Below are 16974 nucleotides of genomic sequence, written 5' to 3'. Positions count from 1 at the left end.
TTAAACCTGTGGGGGGAAGCACTCTTAACAGTCTGTCATTTATATAACATAATTGTTTCTAGAATTAATAACAAATGCCCATATGAATTATGGATAGGAAGAAAACCTAATTTAACATATCTAAAAGTGTGGAGGTGCTTAGCATATTATAGAGTTCTAGATCCTAAAAGAACCAAATTAGGACTCAGAGCTAAGAGAAGTATGTTTGTTGGATGTGCAGAACATAGCAAGGTCTATAGGCTTCTAGACTTAGAGTTCAACATAATAATTAAAACTAGAGATGTTGAATTCTTTGAAAATAAACTGTGTTCTGAATCTACAGAAAATGAATCCACAGAAAATGATAGAGAACCTGAAAGAGAAACTCATATCTCAATACATGTTGAAAATAATGAGACTGAAAGAAGAAATGACACAACTGTAATACCTACAATAGGACCTAGAAGAAGTCAAAGATAAAGAATAGAGAAACACTTAGGTTTAGATTTTATCTCTACTCAGTCAATTGTATTTTTGGTTGAGGCTAATAGAGAGAAGATTTTAAATAAGATACCTATTGTCCTAAACATTGAAAATGATCCAAAAATCTACAGTGAGGTCATGACCTCTAGAGATGCTGCCTTTTGGAAGGAAGCTATAAATGATGAAATTGATTCAATAATGTCAAATAACACATGGGTACTAGTAGACCTGCCTCCAGGATCAAAACCAATAAAATGTAAATGGGTATTTAGAAAAAAATACAACATTGATGGAACTGTACAAACTTTTAAGGCTAGAATGGTAGCCAAAGGATTTAGTCAAAAGGAAGAGATTGATTACTTTGACACCTATGCACCGGTGGCTAAAACAGCTTCTATTAGAACACTCATAGCATTAGCATCCATTTATCACTTATCTGTTCACCAAATGGATGTTAAAATTGCTTTCTTAAATGGTGATTTAAATGAAGAGGTTCATATGGAACAACCAGAAGGATTTGTTCTTCTTGGAAATGAGAAGAAATTCTGTAAACTGGTTAAATCACTATATGGATTAAAACAAGCACCTAAACAGTGGCATGAGAAATTTGATTCTTGCATCATAGCTTTTGGTTTTAAACATAATAGTGTTAATAAATGCATCTACTCAAAATTCACTGAAAATTATGGAGTAATTGTATGTCTTTATGTTGATGATATGCTTATTGTGGGTACAAATATGATTGGCATAAATGAAACTAAAATCTACTTATCCTCTGTCTTCAAGATGAAAGATTTAAGAGAAGTAGATACCATCTTGGGAATAAAAGTTAAAAAGCATAGTCGGAGCTATGCATTAAGCCAATCACATTATATTGAGAAAGTACTTGAGAAATTTAAGCATTTAGGGTTTAAAGAATATAGCACGCCATATGATTCTAGTATAAAATTAGTAAAAAATACTAATAGAGCAATTGCACAACTTGAGTATATTAGTGTAGTAGGAAGCTTGATGTATGCTATGCTTTGTACCAGACCTGATATTGCATTTGCAGTAAGTAAACTCAGTCGGTTTACAAGTAATCCCGGTGCAGAGCATTGGAAGGCAATTGGGAGAGTTCTTGGGTATCTCAAGAGAACCTTGGAACTTGGCTTGTTTTATTGTGATTATCTAGCTGAATTAGAAGGGTACACTGTTGCAAGTTGGATTTCCGGTAATGGAGATAACAAGTCCACCTCTGGATGGATTTTTGTCCTTGGTGGGGGTGCGATCTCTTGAGCATCCAAGAGACAAACTTATATATCTCACTCGACCATGGAATCCGAATTCATAGCCTTAGCGGCTGCTGGAAAAGAGGCTGAATGGATTAGGAATTTATTATTGGATATAAAACTTTAGCCTAGTCCTATGCCTCCAATTTCCATTTAGTGTGATAGTGAGACAACTCTGTCAAGAGCCTACAGTGGTACCTACAATGGTAAGTCCAGACATATAAGTCTGAGATATGAATTTGTTAGGCAACTGATTCAAAATGGAGTCATCACTATAACCTATGTGAAGTCAAGTAAAAACTTGGCTGATCTTCTTACCAAGGGCTTGGCCAGAGAATTTGTAAGAATGACAACCAAAGAAATGAGATTAAAACCCTTTACTTAGTCACCTGTAATGGTAACCCAACCTGAACTGAAAAACCATCAGTATTGGGTTTAATGGGTAACAACAAGTAGGGCTGTTCATAAGAATGCCCAACCCGACCAAACCGACCAAACCGACCAACCCGGACCGACCCAACCCGAGTCGTCCGGGTTTGCATCCGTACCGGTTGGTTTCGGGTTGGGCACAAAACAAAACTGACATATTGGGTCGGTTTTGGTTTTCTTGCGTGAAAACCGAATCCGACTCGACCCGAACCGACCTAGAGATCTACTAGTTTGGTAGTTCCTACTTCCTAGTTTGAGTAGTTTCCTAATTCCCACTAATCTTCTACTTTTAGACTTCTAATAGAATTAGAACTCTAGAAGGCCCATTAGGCAATTACAATTAGAAATCAATTAGGTGTCATTTTTTAGTTTTTTACCTAGATTAGAAATTTAGAATTTAGAAGGTTTCGAATTTTTTATTCTTTACCTGAATTAAATTTAGATTTACTTTGGACTCTTGAATATCAAATATTCAAATTATCAAATAAATCAGATTTTATTTGGCTTTATACATACAGGAGCAAAATCGACCAAACCGACCAAAACCGACCCAACCCGACTCAAACCGACCTGGTTGGTTTGGCCTGTCAGTGGATCGGTTTCGGTTCCCACCTTAGCTAACCCGACTAGGTCGGGTCGGTTGGGAAAATCCCAAGAAACCGACCCGAACCGACCCGTGAACACCCCTAACAACAAGTTACAACAATGTGATTGTTACCATTGACATTGAGAAATTTCCCATCACAACATAAACAGTGTTGTCCATTACGATGAAAGGTTGAGTTAAACTCTTAATGAAGTTTTGAAATGTGTCAAATAACGGAACACATAGTGGAACTTCACCTATGTGAACATAGAAGTGGTGTCGCTTCTCATGAGAATTTGGGTATGCTCTCGGGATTGTTCATGAAACCAAGAAAGAAGCACATGGCCATAACAATGTTGAGCAAAACTTGAAACTCTTGCAGAGACTGGACGTTATTGTGTATATAGGTGTCTCCGGTCTATCTTGAGAGTAATTGGTTTAAGGTCTTACCACCAATAACTTTGACAAGGCTCTGAGATATCTATACTAACAAAATGTTTAAGTTGATAAACACCTTTTGTATGCATAACTGTGTCATAGTAGTTTGGATTGAGAGAGAACTATGTAATTGATCAATCAATGTGAGGGATAGTTGGATTTTAATCTCATAAGAGATTAAATCCAATGGGTTTGATTGATCAATTGCATGAGAAATTACACCTGCACACTTGATTGAAAAATTAGCTTTTCTCTTACAAAACCTAGTTTTGAACTTGTCCCACATTGAAAAATTATAAGTTTTGTTTTTAGTATTTTAATAGAAACTGATTTACACTCCTTAGAAATAGTAGAGGAGAGTATGGCGGTTTGATACCGCGCAATGCGCGTGCACGCGTGTGTGCGACGCAATGAGGCGCTTTAGAAGCGTAATTTGCTCATACTTCGTGTGCACCAGCACCTACCTTTTTTTCATACCTCTTCATAAACTATTTAAGGAGCATGAATCAGACTTCAAAAACACACAATTTTCGAAATCCACTTTCTCTCTCTCTCTCTCTGTCCGATCTACTACAATCTCACAGAAGGTTTTTTCGGAAATTCTTCAACTTTGTTGATTGCAGATTCTCGCCCAATGCTTTGTTATATCGTGAGAATGGATTTGCCTGTAACCCAACAGCAAACTCAGTGAAATTGAGTGGGAACAAATAACATTCTAAAGACAGTGTCTTCAGACGTGCCTTAGAGCTTCTCTTCCAAAGTTACAGTGACCCCATTTTTTCCAACATTCCATGTGTGGTTTCACATGCATGGGTATTTACACAAGTGTAATGGGACACCTATTGCAAACTAAATGCAAGTTCAAGACAAGAGCAACACAAACAACTGCAGAAGATGTTGTCTGCTGCACTTTGCCATGCACTTCCATTCGGTTGTTACCTAAATTTTAATGTCTTTTTTTTCTGGTTATTTACCTTGAAAAATGCTACAGACCTCAATAGTAACATATAACAGAAAACCCGTATTTTTAAATAGAGATAATATCTTTGTATCAAGCACACACAACTCCAGTTTCCCCTTTTCTTGAGTTCACACAATCACACATACAAGCACGTGGAACTAACAACCTTTAACATCCTTAGATATGTATAGGTCAAGTACCTTAATGTTTACATACTTAGTTTACCACACCTTCATTCCCTGGCTCAATAAATTGGCTGCAATCGATTCCCTTATCTGTAAAACTCTCAACAAGCTTAGGGAAGATCTTTGCAAGCATGATTTTAAAACCCATTGAGCTGCATTTTTTTGGTTCCTGCTCAGTAATACCACGTCCCAATGCACAGCCAACTGGAGTGCCGTCCATATACGCCTTACAAGCAAGGAGAATGGAGTGTGCATGATTGCGGAAGTGCTCCTCCACGAGGGCCTCAAAATGCTGCATTAGTATGCAATAAATAAATAAGCAACTCACATTCAACTTTATGGTACTCTGGTACTTGACAAGAAGAGTTGCAACAATCTTGGATTCCAAGATGTCCTTTATCATACCTTGGGTGGATTCTGTAGCAGGTACAACATGGACTTGCAAGAGAGAAGGAAAGCATTTTCATTATAAGTTATAGAATTTTTCTCTCCTTCGGCTCTTCCAATCTGCTTGTCATATCCTGCCTCATTGAAGTATGGTTTCTCATTAAGCACAAGTGCCTGGAGGGAGAGAAGAACTTGAAGAATGGTGGAGCTCCCTGGATTCCATACTTCTGTGCCTGTGCCTGTCCATGTCCTGAGGAGGCTGAGACAGACCCTTCCTGATTCATAGAGGTTTGGGTTGAGACGGAGACCACCAGAATTGTAGTGAACCAACTGCATACGTTGTGTTAGATTTGACATGGACGCATATACATATGTAAACATGTAGACAGATACATCTATGCTTAATTGCTTAGTATCGTATGCAAGTTACAACTGCAAACACTAAATAACATACTTACAGGGGGTTCATGAGGATAATCTGGAGGAAAGCAAAAATCAAAGAAGAAGAGGTTGTCATGATATGGAGTTCCAGGTGCCCCAACAATGGCTGCTCTCAGAAGATCAATCCTTTCCTCATAAACACGAACATAGATTGTATCTTGAGGTAAAAAAAAAAGAGTATCATTTTTAAAACAAAAGGAAGACCACAGAATAGCTTTTTTCAATCTCTTACAATTCTTAGACATGGCAGATCACAGAATAGCTTCCTCATATTGTTTATTGCAATTTGTGGCCTGGGTGATCAGGGTTCAAATATTGGAAACAGCTTCTCTGTATGTGCAGGGATAAGGATGCGTACATGCACTGGGCTGCCCTTTTATTGTTTATTGCAATTTCAATTTCCATACACTTAATCTTGTACAGATTTGATAAGCACAGTCATCATTAAGATTTAACCCCAAATAGTGAGCAGTTCCTGGTGTGTGCATAGTTCCGCATGCATGAAACTATGAATATAGAATCATTAATTTACACTGCTATTTTCACTTGATCAACAATTTATTTTTCACCATAGTTAGGAGTATCATTTTGTGTGTATACACATCCTTGCCATCATAAAAATAAAATATGATAACTATACATGAAAGCATTATTTATAGATTGCTGTAAATTATCATACAACTATGGAACCAGATTAGTTGCCCTTTTCTTTTTTAAGCAAAGATCTCCCATTTGCAAAAATAAAGACAACGAAAACATCTTAACCTACTTTTTGTTCAGTAATAGAGCTTCACTAGTGTGCCCGGTCTATTCATTCCTTCATCAGACACAATCCTCTTATCAAATATGATCATAAAGGTTCATTTGGCATTTCATAATAGATCAAAATAAGTAAGCAGAATAATCAAGGAATTTAGCTATATAGAAGATTCTCTCCTTCCTTTTTCTTTCTCCCTGTGGAATCATCAACTATCTGCTCTCTCCATACATAGTTGCATACTGAGATCGCATATTCAAAACTCTTAAGAATTAAACTTTACTTTGGTGTATCTCATTGTATTAATATCTTACGTATTTAAAGATATAAAAATAATGACAAGATAAGGATCTGGAAATTTCATCAATTGTTTTTGGCTCAAAAAAGCAACAAGAATACCAAAATAACACATCACTTGAATATCGACCAATCAATTACTGTATAACTGAACTTAGCAGTGTATCCATCATACCAGAACAATGTAATCCAGAAAATTAATCATTATTAGAACAAGTAAATACCACTTGATGCAATGCTTTATCCCAATACAAACTGAAATAAGAAAAAAGGAAAAGTGCTGACCAGGAAGATCTTTCTCCAGAATGCTCCAGTCTTGCTGTACCTTCTTCAACCAACTTCTTTTCATCTATAGAGGAGAGAATGCACACAAATAACTATCCATAGTGGTGGAATGAGATAATAACTGATTTAATTTAAGGATGGAATTTCATTTCTGACCTGAGACAATATCAATTCTTTGCCAGAGCCATTAACAAAATGGTGATCTTTACAATCATCAACAATATCAAATTGCTTGAATAATTTCTCACTGCCTGATAGAATTAGTCCTTTGTTCTCTTCAGTCTCCTCTATTTGTGGCTTCAAATTGATCTCTCTAAACATTTGCAGTTCATCTCCAATTGATGGGCATCCCTCAGTGTTCAAACTGCAGTGTTTCAGCTCTTCTTTCTCACAGAGAGATTCCGATTTTGCCACATCTTCTAAAGGTAACTTGTTAGGATCAGGTTTATAATTTTCATTGAGACCACCAAAGTCACCAGATGTCATCAAGCCTGAATGTGAAGTGGAACCACGAGAACCAAATAAATTTGCTGCAACATTTGAGAAAAACCCAATAGCAGCTCGTGGAAGTAAAAAGGTGCTACTTTCCCATATGTTTTTCTTGCATTCTTCATCAGTAACTCTGAATGCCTTCTCTGACATCTCCTGTACAAATAGTTCCTTTTTTCAATTTATCAAGTCCGGACATATTGGTGCATGTGTGTGTATGAGTTAGAGAGAGTTTCTACTGGCTTCACCTTTTCTTTCAATTCCCAAGATTGCTTTCCATGGTCCAACATCTCTTGACTCAAATTATCCTCAGTATCTTCTTCATATGGATCACTTGCATCTGATTCGGATTCTTCATATTTTTCAATTCCAATGATTTCATAAGGCCCAACCTAAAAATAATTTACAGCAGAATAATTTACCAGATCCTTAATGCACAATTCAAGGTTCCTTTTAAATACATAAAAAGCAAAAGAAACAGTCAGTAGAAAGTTTGGATTTCAAATTGATTTCTAAATGTACAATCAAAATCCTGCCGGCTAAGCTTAAGGTAACACATATAAATATGAAGATACCCTCATTTCATTTGTTTCAAATTTAGTTAATAATGCAAATACTGTTGATACAAAATCAAATACTTCTAAGAGCATGGATCTCGTGAAGATCAGCCCTGTATTAAATTACAAAATTTTTCTGTCTATCCTGGATCATATCTATGTTTGGACCACTGAATATGGGTACAAGTCTTACATGGGCACGACTCCTGCACAGAGAAGACTTAAAAGAAAACACACCAAGAAAGCATAATTGACTCCTGCTTCAGATACTGATCTGGTAAGTGCATGTAGCATCTAAAGGAACTGTGGAAGCAACTTCCAATTGTCTTCCTTGCCAGACTTTCTCATTAGTGTTCCTTCCATGAGCAGTGTTGAGAAATCCTTAGCTTTTTTGTAAAACATTTGATTTCTAACAATTACTTTTAAGGGTCTAAAGGAAGGAATCTGTTTATAGATTCTAGATGCATTTGCTGTTTGCTGACCCCCCCCTCCACCCCACAATTTTAGCAAGGCTTAGTTGTCCACCATCTGTAGATTATCACTATGAATCACATTGACTTCCTAAGGACAAATTTTCAAGTGTCTCATTTATGTCTTAGTCCAATACTGGATCTAACTAGGCTCATTATAATGTAAGATCCCCTGTTTTGATTCTTCAACAATTAATAAATGGAGCTTATTTCCTTACTAATAACTACTTTTTGTGGCTTGAATTTATTTGATTAAAATAAAAGATGAAAAAGACAAGGACAAAGAAAAAGAAAAAGTGAAAAACCATAACCTGATGGAATAAAAAATAAATCTTGAACAGGTAACTATAACACAAAATGGAACTTTTACTTTATGTGTTCTTTTTCCACTGAAAAATAAGTTTGCAAAGAAAAGGAAGGAAACATATTGGACAAATGTGGCATTAACAAAACATGCTTTGGCAACATCATTAAGAGAAAGGAAATCATTTGGAAGGGAGGTTTTATTCACTCTCAAGAGAGCATGAAACAAATTAAATCTGTCAAATTCACAAGGACTCAGCATCCAAATAACCATACACATTCTCATATCCAAACATCAATCCAGCTTATACCCAAATTCCAGGATCTAATATATGAGCTAATATTAGAAGAAATATGATTCACCAAACAAGTGTGGGGAGAATTTGAGAGTACATTGTTGAAAGAGTGTAGCCAATTGAAAAGAAACTGAAAAATGATGGTGGATCATCCATTATTTAACCCTGCTGGGTCTGTAACTGGATGGGATTTAGGTATCTAATTGGGCCTTGCAGTGAGTCTTGTTACAAGCCCCAACATGTGCCCTTGACAAGATTGCAGATCTTACCCATCAAAATCTATATTCTTGATTTTCCTATCACCATTCCCCATATTTTAGCAGGACAAAAATTCCACCAATTCTCACCCATAACCCTTTCTATCAACCCTAATCTTTACCTGAATCTTCACCCTGAGTTTGTGATGGAACCTGCAAACCCTCTTGCTTAACCATAGACCATATTGGCATATTCTATCAGCCCTAGGGTTTTGTCATAAATCTTAAGGGCCTCAAGATCCAACTGAAGGGACCATTACCGATAAGCTATATCTTTGCACAACTGAACATTTAATATCCACTTTGTTATAAAGACCTGTTCTCTCTAACTGTCAATTCCCTATTGGGTCAAGGTATTACATGCTTATGAGATCCATTCTGAAAAGAAGAAAGAAATTTACAAGAATGTTCTAGCAGCTTTTAGTATGCTACTATGCTGATCTATAATTCATGTGAAATACAACACAAATGGCTTAATCATCTTGCATCATGTGAAAAATATACAGCCTAAAATATGCATAAAGTATACAACTGTAAAATGATAACTAGTCACATACCTTTGACGTGAGACCATTGACCCACCTCACCTCAATGCTGCCATTCTGAAATCCAGTAACAGTTCCTATGCAGGATAGATAACAGTTACTAGCGTACTGGTCCTGACCTTCACTAATGTCTTTACTTTTAAGATGATTCTCTCCTAACTGCTGGAAGGAATACTTTTCCATATTGGTTTTCAGTTGATCATCATGGCCCTTAATGACATCATCTTGAACAATACAATGGCTCTTTTGAAATCTGAAAACAACATCCCCAAGTGAGTAAGAGCAATCAGGATGCTCAATCAGTTCATATGCACTCACAGTCTCTTCATTGTTATCTATGCCTAAGTCAACTGTTTGATTCACCATTTGAGTTCTCCATTTCACTTTAACAGTCCGTTCCTTTGCATCCACACTTTTCACAATCCCAAATCTTTGGCCACTAGAAACATGTAAATCATCATTAGTGCTCTTCTCAAGCACAAGCTGTTCAGGCCAAAATTCATGATCACCAACACTGTTTACTGGGAATAAAGACTGTGAATCTAAGCCAAATGAGCGGCTACCATCCTGCCACAGGATGTCAACTTTTGTTTTTGTCTTCACGACAACATATATCTCTTTACAATGGACACAGAGACCACTTTGTTGTTGTCCTATTTTTTTGTTCCAGCTAAGAAACCCTTGAGTCGCAATGTTAAGAAAAACCTGCTCCTGAATGCCCCTGTGATCATCAATTGGAAGTATACACCAATCACCCAGTTGCCAATTAGCATAGGGAAAACAAGACAATAAGGTTAGGTCCTTTGAATACTGATGACAAGAAGGAGCAGGAAAATTCAAGTTACTACCAACAGTTGCAGAGGCAACCCAATCAACATGAACCAATCCTGCTTCAACATGGCACACTGTGCCCTCATACCGGTTTTCCTTCCATACACCACACAACCACTTCGCTGACTTCAAAACAGTGGACAGTCTAACATGGACACGTTGACCAGGATAATAAGGGTATTGTGCATCATCAAGTATGTTGGGAGAGGGAGAGATAGGTAGGAGAGCTTCTGAATCAGCTGCAGTTAACTCACATTTTGCCCCGTCATCAAACAGGATTGTGACACAATCAACTACTCTCCTCACTCTTCCAAGCCATGGCCCATGAACTACATAGTCCCCTGGTGAGAATGTGCGGATCCTTAAAAGCTTTTTACTGTTTATATCTTTTATTATTTCACCATAAATAGTTTCCAAATCCACAACCATATCAATATCTACCACTCTTCCCAATTGTCCAGATGGATCTGTTATCAAGCACACAATATCCCCATGTAAAAATCCTCTCCCAAATGCAAGAAAATCATCTATCTTCCCAATGCTCTTTTCCAGGCTTGAGAAAATGCTCTGAGCCTGCCCACCATACATAGACTCAATGTCATCTTGGTCCTCACTGCCACTACTCTCACTTAAGCTTTCACTATCTGAGCCACTGAGGAGTATATCCATCTTTCAGATGCCTGAAAGTATTTAAAGAGATTATTTCAGTATCAAATAATGTGTAACATGCATGTTTATATAGTGGGAACTAGAACTATGTTTTGTTAGCATTCTTCACTCAGAATTCAAAAACAAGATTCTTTCCTTGAGGTGGTGTTTGGTTTGATAGAAGTCCATTAAGGACTTTCCCTCGACTTTCTGTTTTTCTCTTATTTTCTATCAAACCAAACATAGCGTGAATGAAATAAGAGCAACCAGATAACTAACTTCTGTAGAGAAGTCTAACAAAATCAAACAGAACTTTTAACCAAATACATAAAATCTGCTGCAATTTTAAGGTACTAAAATGTACTTCAGATGGTTTAAAGAAATAGAGAGGTTACCTTTGGGGCTCTGCCAAACAATTTCAAGCAGCAAAACAAGAATCCAAGTCCTTCAGAAATGATCTTAATATTGATTGCAATGGTGCAGTCTGTGGTTGTCACTTGGTACCAAATGGGAAGTAGTACTAGTACTTCAACTTTAATTCTTTAAAGATGACAACCAAATGATTAGACAACCAAAATCATCTGTTTGTGGGATAGAGAGATTGAATCTGGAGAGTGATGCCAAAGAAGTGTCCAGGAGAAACCGAAGATGCTAACACTGGAAAACTTAAGAAAACCTTGACATACAAGTTTCAGGTGCCAAAGGAGATTTGCCCAGCAACCAGAGAGAAATTTCTATGAGGATTAGCTGCCAATGAAGATTCTCCAAACAACTTCTGCTAACCAAAGATGATAACAATGGAACACTTATAAAAATCTTGTTATACAAATTCCAGGTGCCAAAGGAGATTTGCCGAACACATAGATTTAAATGTTCACTATGACAATTACTCAAGAAAAATTTTCTAACAACCAAGGATAGGTTTCCACCAGGTCGAACTGCCAAAGGAGATTTGCCCAACAATCAAAGCCAAGTTTCCACAAGGACTAGTTGTTGAAGGATGTTTCTATAGATATAGGAGTCAAGCCAAGATATAGATTTAAATTTTTATAATGACAATTGCTCAAGAAGATATTCCAACCAGGGATAAGTTTCCACCAGGTCTAACTGCCAAAGGAGATTTGCCCAACACTAGAAGCCAAGTTTCTACAAGGACTAGTTGTTGAAGGATGTATCTGTAGGTATTGGAGTGAAGTACCAAGAGAATAAATGCCAAAGGAGATTTGCCCAACAATAGATAAATTTTCTTTAGATGCTGTACTGCCAAAGGAGATTTGCCCAACAATAGATAAATTTGCTTTAGATGCTGTACTGCCAAAGGAAAGTTGCCCAGAACACATAAAAAACTGAATCTTGCCAAAGGAGATTTGCCCAACAGATCTGAATCTTTCACATGTGTCACCAAATATCCCTGAGGAAAATCTTTGCCAACTGAAGCCAAAGTGTCCTCAAGTATTAATGACAGAGATCTTTAAAAAGATATGTACTTTACTGCCCCTGAGATTTATTGCTTTAACTGTTAAGTTTTCTAGGACTTCTTGCCAGAGGAGATTTGCCCCCAGACAATGTAAAACACTATTTAATGCCAAAGGAGATTTGCCCAAAGAAAAACATTCTCTCAACCAAGAGAAAACATTTCCAGAACATTTCCAGACTGATTCCAGATTCTACTTCTATCCATCAAAGTGAGAAAAAAGAGAAACCACTCAAGCCACACTACAGCCAACTAACCAAGACATTTTGCAAGTAAATACATGTAAGTGTTGGCTTATATTGGATGAATTGTCTCAATGAGCTCTATATGAGAAACCACCTCAACTTGCTAAGAATTGAAAGAGTTTCTGGGTTCATTCAACTCTGCTGCAAAACCTGTAAAAAATAGCTTGTTAAAAATACCCTTATAAGAGAGACAGACAAGCATACTAATTTGAGAATGCAGGAAGCTATAAAAAAAAAAGATAATGCAGGAATACTGAATTGCTTTTGGCCTTCTATGTGCATGGTTCCTTGGTGCATCAAGAGAGAGTAGCATCTAAGAACATAATTTAGGGGGATAGAAAAGAAAGAAAAAATATAAAGAATGTTAACCATATATTAGAAGAGAGAAAAATGGAACCCTTTAAACCCAGAGAGATGATTTAATATCAACTTCCTTTTTTTCAAAAAATTTATTTATTTTTAATCCAAAAACATAATATCTAACTTGCCAAATTTTAAATCAAGTTCCTTTATTTTTCACAAAAAAAAAAGATTTAATTCTATGTATCCAAAGACCTAATATCTAACTTAAACTGTTCAATATTTTTCCATGTAGTGTCGTTGGAATGAATAAAATTACTTGAACTTCCAAGTTTCATCCTTGTCAGAACAATGGAAATAGACATTACACAAAACTTCAAGAAATTCAAAAACCATCCCCGCTTTTCTTCTTTCCCTACAGAAAATATAGTAATCAACTACTTCTTTTATTTGTATTACTTGGCAACAAACAAATCACGTAAGCTTAATGCTAAAATGTGCCTTGAAGAATTTCAAATTCAATCCACCCTAAAGAAAACTTTTGCGGAAAAAAAAACTTATATCTCGGTATTATTTCATTTGAAGTTGCAAAATAGAAAGGCGGGGAGAGAAGTGAGAAATCGATATCATCAAGTCTACCAAAACATGAGACGACTACAACCAAATTCCTTCTTGGTATCACCAGATAACTAAACTAAAACGAATATAGAAAACATTAACAAACGAAAAAACGACCAAGGTTTCAAAAATTAATTAATAAAAAAAGTGTACCTGTGCTAATGATAACAAATCCAATCTCAGTGCAGTTGACCAAGAAAGCAGCTTGGATTCGCAGCAAGAGAATTAACTCATCGAAGAGAGCTAGAGTCGGAGCTAAAACCAATGATTTTTGTCGTTCTTTTTTTACTTCCTTATTTCTTCGCCAGAGAAGCTTGTAAAGATGAAGGTGACCCAAGAAAAGGGAAAATTTAATGAATACAGAGAGGCCGAGACCCTCCCCAAATTCCGTCCATCACTCCATTTTCAAACCACCCAACCATGGCAGAGATTGCAGAGAGGCCCCTCTGCTCAAGTATTGACTTCTCTTCTGTTTTTCCTTCTTTAGTGACCACATACGGCAGCAGTTTGAAACTTTGAATGCTTTCACAATTCACATCCAAACAGAGACCGCAAAATATAGAGTGGAAGACAGAATATACCAGTATGAGCGTTTCCCGGTTAAAAATAACAAAATAAAGAAAAGATGGAAAATATTCCTTGTACAGTTGAAATGGAATCTTTAGTTTTCTGATAGAAATGAATATAGTAACAACCGTGAACATAACAAATATCAGATTCCAATCCGACGGTAGACAAACAAAATTTATATTCTTTGACCACTCTTTTGGAAATTTACCTAAATAGCCTTAGAAATTTGTAAGTGACTTCGCTCTGTAACGTTTTTTGTTTTCTCTTGGTTCATTTTCGGAGCATAATTGCATAATGAAATGCACTTTATTTATGCTGATCCATCTAAGTTTTTCTTTTTTGTTCCTTTGAGCCCCAAATGGAAAAAGATTCCATTCCTGGACTCATACAACTTTTTGTTGGATAATTTTTTTCTCTTTATGCTCATTTGGAAGCAGTACAAATGCAAATATATACAACAAAAATATATTGCACTCTACATATTTGTATTTGTATTTCTTCCAAATTCAGCCTTAACTCTTATCTCTTAAGAGAAATCTTTTAACTTAGAGAAAATTGATTGTTCATTTCCTCTTATCTCTTATCTTTTAAATTGCAACCATTCAACTTTTTGTTTTCCAGTGATATCTCCAAAAAGACAAATAAAAACTCTCAAATATGGGGTCAAAATGGATATTTGATAGCTTTCAAAATTCAGAATTCAGAATTCAAAATGAGAATTCTCTGCATTCAAAATTCAGAAGAAAGAAAAGTTCATCAATACCAAGATACCTCTTAACTTAATACAAAATATAAAGTTTTTACACTGTACATATTTATACAAATTTGTAAGTTTTTTTTCGTTAACTTTTGAATATGCTTCCATTTGATTAATATAAATTGTTATTTCTACATAAAACATCAAATTTGATGTTTATATACACACATGCACTGTTTTTTTTGGTTGAAATAGCAATACTCTGATATGATGTGACAATACTAGGCAATACAACACCATTGCACCAAACACCTCCTTAAGTCTTTACTCATGATTTTAAGCACAATTAATTGTGTAGAATATGGTTTATCACATTCTAATTTGTCTTCTGCTTCTTTATGGCAGCACTATTATTTACTTCTATGCTCAATTGTCATGGACAAATGAGAGGTCAAAACAGTTAAATGATTAAAATGTAAAACAGTTCATTAAATTTATCTTCCGACACATTGATTCTACACCTACTTGCCAAACACACGATTTTCAATCTGTTGCAATGTGATTTGACAACATTGATTTAATTACTTCACCCCTTTCTCAACAAATTTTTGTTAAAGAAAAATGAAAAAAAAATTATGTAGTTGGAGTGAAATCCATGGGAACCCATTTAAGGAAATCATCAAGTTTCTATTAAAAAGGTTTTCAATTAGGGATGAATAATGATGATCAAATCAAGTCTGGAGTTTTGTTTGAATGATTAATTAATAGTTGTAAACAAGAGTTTGACACTGAACCATGTGAGTAGTTTCCAAAATTCCATATAAGAAATGGAGGAAATTGGGAGAGATACTTTAGGAATTAGAGAAAGGTATAGTCTGGATTGAAGTGTATGAATAGTTTCCTAAATTTTGAATGAGACGTGGTGGAGATTGAGGGAGAGATTTTATGAGTGAGATATAGGTAAGGTTATGGATGTGTTTGAAACGAAACCCTATGTGGTGCCTAATTGTTTCAAATCATATCACCTTTAAGCTTTTGTTTTTGTTCTTTTATAAAATTCAAAAATGTAGAAAACTTTGTATGTATTTTTCTTAAATCGGTTGGTTAGATGCTTCATAAGAAAATGGAACTAATTGGACATGAGATGGAGGTGGGATTGTGGGAGTTGGCACATTAGCAAAGCAAACAATTTAGACAAAAATGGGATTCGTAACTAGAATCAGAATTGGAATCGAAATCAAAATCCTTCAGAATTGGAATTGGAATGGCCTATTCCCATAATATGTTTGGTTCAGACAAAAATGGGAATGGGAATTAGAATCAAAAGGAATGAGATTTCGTTCTCAAGGGAGGGACAAGGAATGGCCATTCCCTCAAATGGGGGAATGTCATTCCAGCAGGAATGGGAATGGGATTACGATTCTTCTCAACCAAACAGTTGGAACCAGAATAGTCCATTCCGATTCCAGTTCCATACTCTTATTCCCACAAACCAAATGGGGCCTTAGTCCAGTTATTGCAGAAGTGAGTGATTTGAAAAAGGTTTCTTGGTTAAACATAATGTTGATAATCAGTAAATTAATTAAGGAAAATTCTATGATGCCGGAAAGACATGATACTGGAAAAGGCTTTGACCAATCACCCCCGGGTGAATTTTGATGAAAACCCACTTGATTGGTTACCACTTTTATGATGCCAGTTGATTGTTTATAAGTTTTTCCTGTGTCATGTCTTTCCAGCATCATAGGTGAACCCATTTCTTAATGAGTTACATACCAGACTGATATTCAATTGATGGGTTATATTGCAAGCTCTATTTGTCTGCTTCCAGTTTACATTTTGCAGTAGTATACTTGATTAGGGTGCCCTCTAATAGATCAGGGTATGCTATAGCATGTTATGAGACAAGTTCAAACCTATTGCATGTTCAGTTTTCACATTGTTAGTCTCCTAATGTCATATACTGTTCAATAATCAAGCACTACAGTTATGATCACTTCTGATTATTTTTACCTGGTTAATGCTCTAGTTTGTTCTATATGGTCCAATTGTTTTCAGCCACTTCAGAAGAAACATAACTTGATTTGGTCATATAATAGTTTCAAGTTTTGAATTATAACTTGGTAGTTATTGGCTCATAATCACAATGTCATTTCCTATAAAGTCTAGGCTTGA

At 35.9% G+C, this 16974-nt stretch overlaps 1 protein-coding gene across 1 annotated transcript; it reads right to left on the bottom strand.

Annotated features, from left to right (window-relative positions):
• Positions 1-4187: 4187 nt before the first annotated feature.
• LOC104599386 (putative ubiquitin-conjugating enzyme E2 24) lies at positions 4188-13990 on the bottom strand. The gene is made up of 9 exons (XM_010261896.3): positions 13686-13990; positions 11291-12764; positions 9429-10927; positions 7237-7380; positions 6656-7144; positions 6500-6563; positions 5178-5317; positions 4738-5049; positions 4188-4624 (listed from the first exon to the last, which is right to left on the bottom strand). The coding sequence occupies exons 3-9, from the start codon at positions 10914-10916 to the stop codon at positions 4364-4366; spliced, it is 2898 nt and encodes a 965-aa protein (XP_010260198.1). The 5' UTR covers positions 10917-10927; positions 11291-12764; positions 13686-13990; the 3' UTR covers positions 4188-4363.
• Positions 13991-16974: the final 2984 nt, after the last annotated feature.

The sequence above is a fragment of the Nelumbo nucifera genome, chromosome 1, assembly GCF_055504915.1.
Source record: "Nelumbo nucifera cultivar China Antique chromosome 1, China Antique-T2T, whole genome shotgun sequence".
In the NCBI taxonomy this organism is placed as follows: domain Eukaryota; kingdom Viridiplantae; phylum Streptophyta; class Magnoliopsida; order Proteales; family Nelumbonaceae; genus Nelumbo; species Nelumbo nucifera.
The sequence above is the reverse complement of the archived record's forward strand: the minus strand, read 5'-3'. Positions and strand labels throughout refer to the sequence as shown.

Coding starts and splice junctions, on each gene's coding strand:
- LOC104599386 (XM_010261896.3), bottom strand. CDS start 10,916: ATGGATATACTCCTCAGTGGCTCAGATAGTGAAAGCTTAAGTGAGAGT. Junction 6,564..6,655: donor AAGAATTGATATTGTCTCAG/GTCAGAAATGAA, acceptor TCTCCTCTATAG/ATGAAAAGAAGTTGGTTGAA. Junction 4,625..4,737: donor TGCTACAGAATCCACCCAAG/GTATGATAAAGG, acceptor ATACTAATGCAG/CATTTTGAGGCCCTCGTGGA.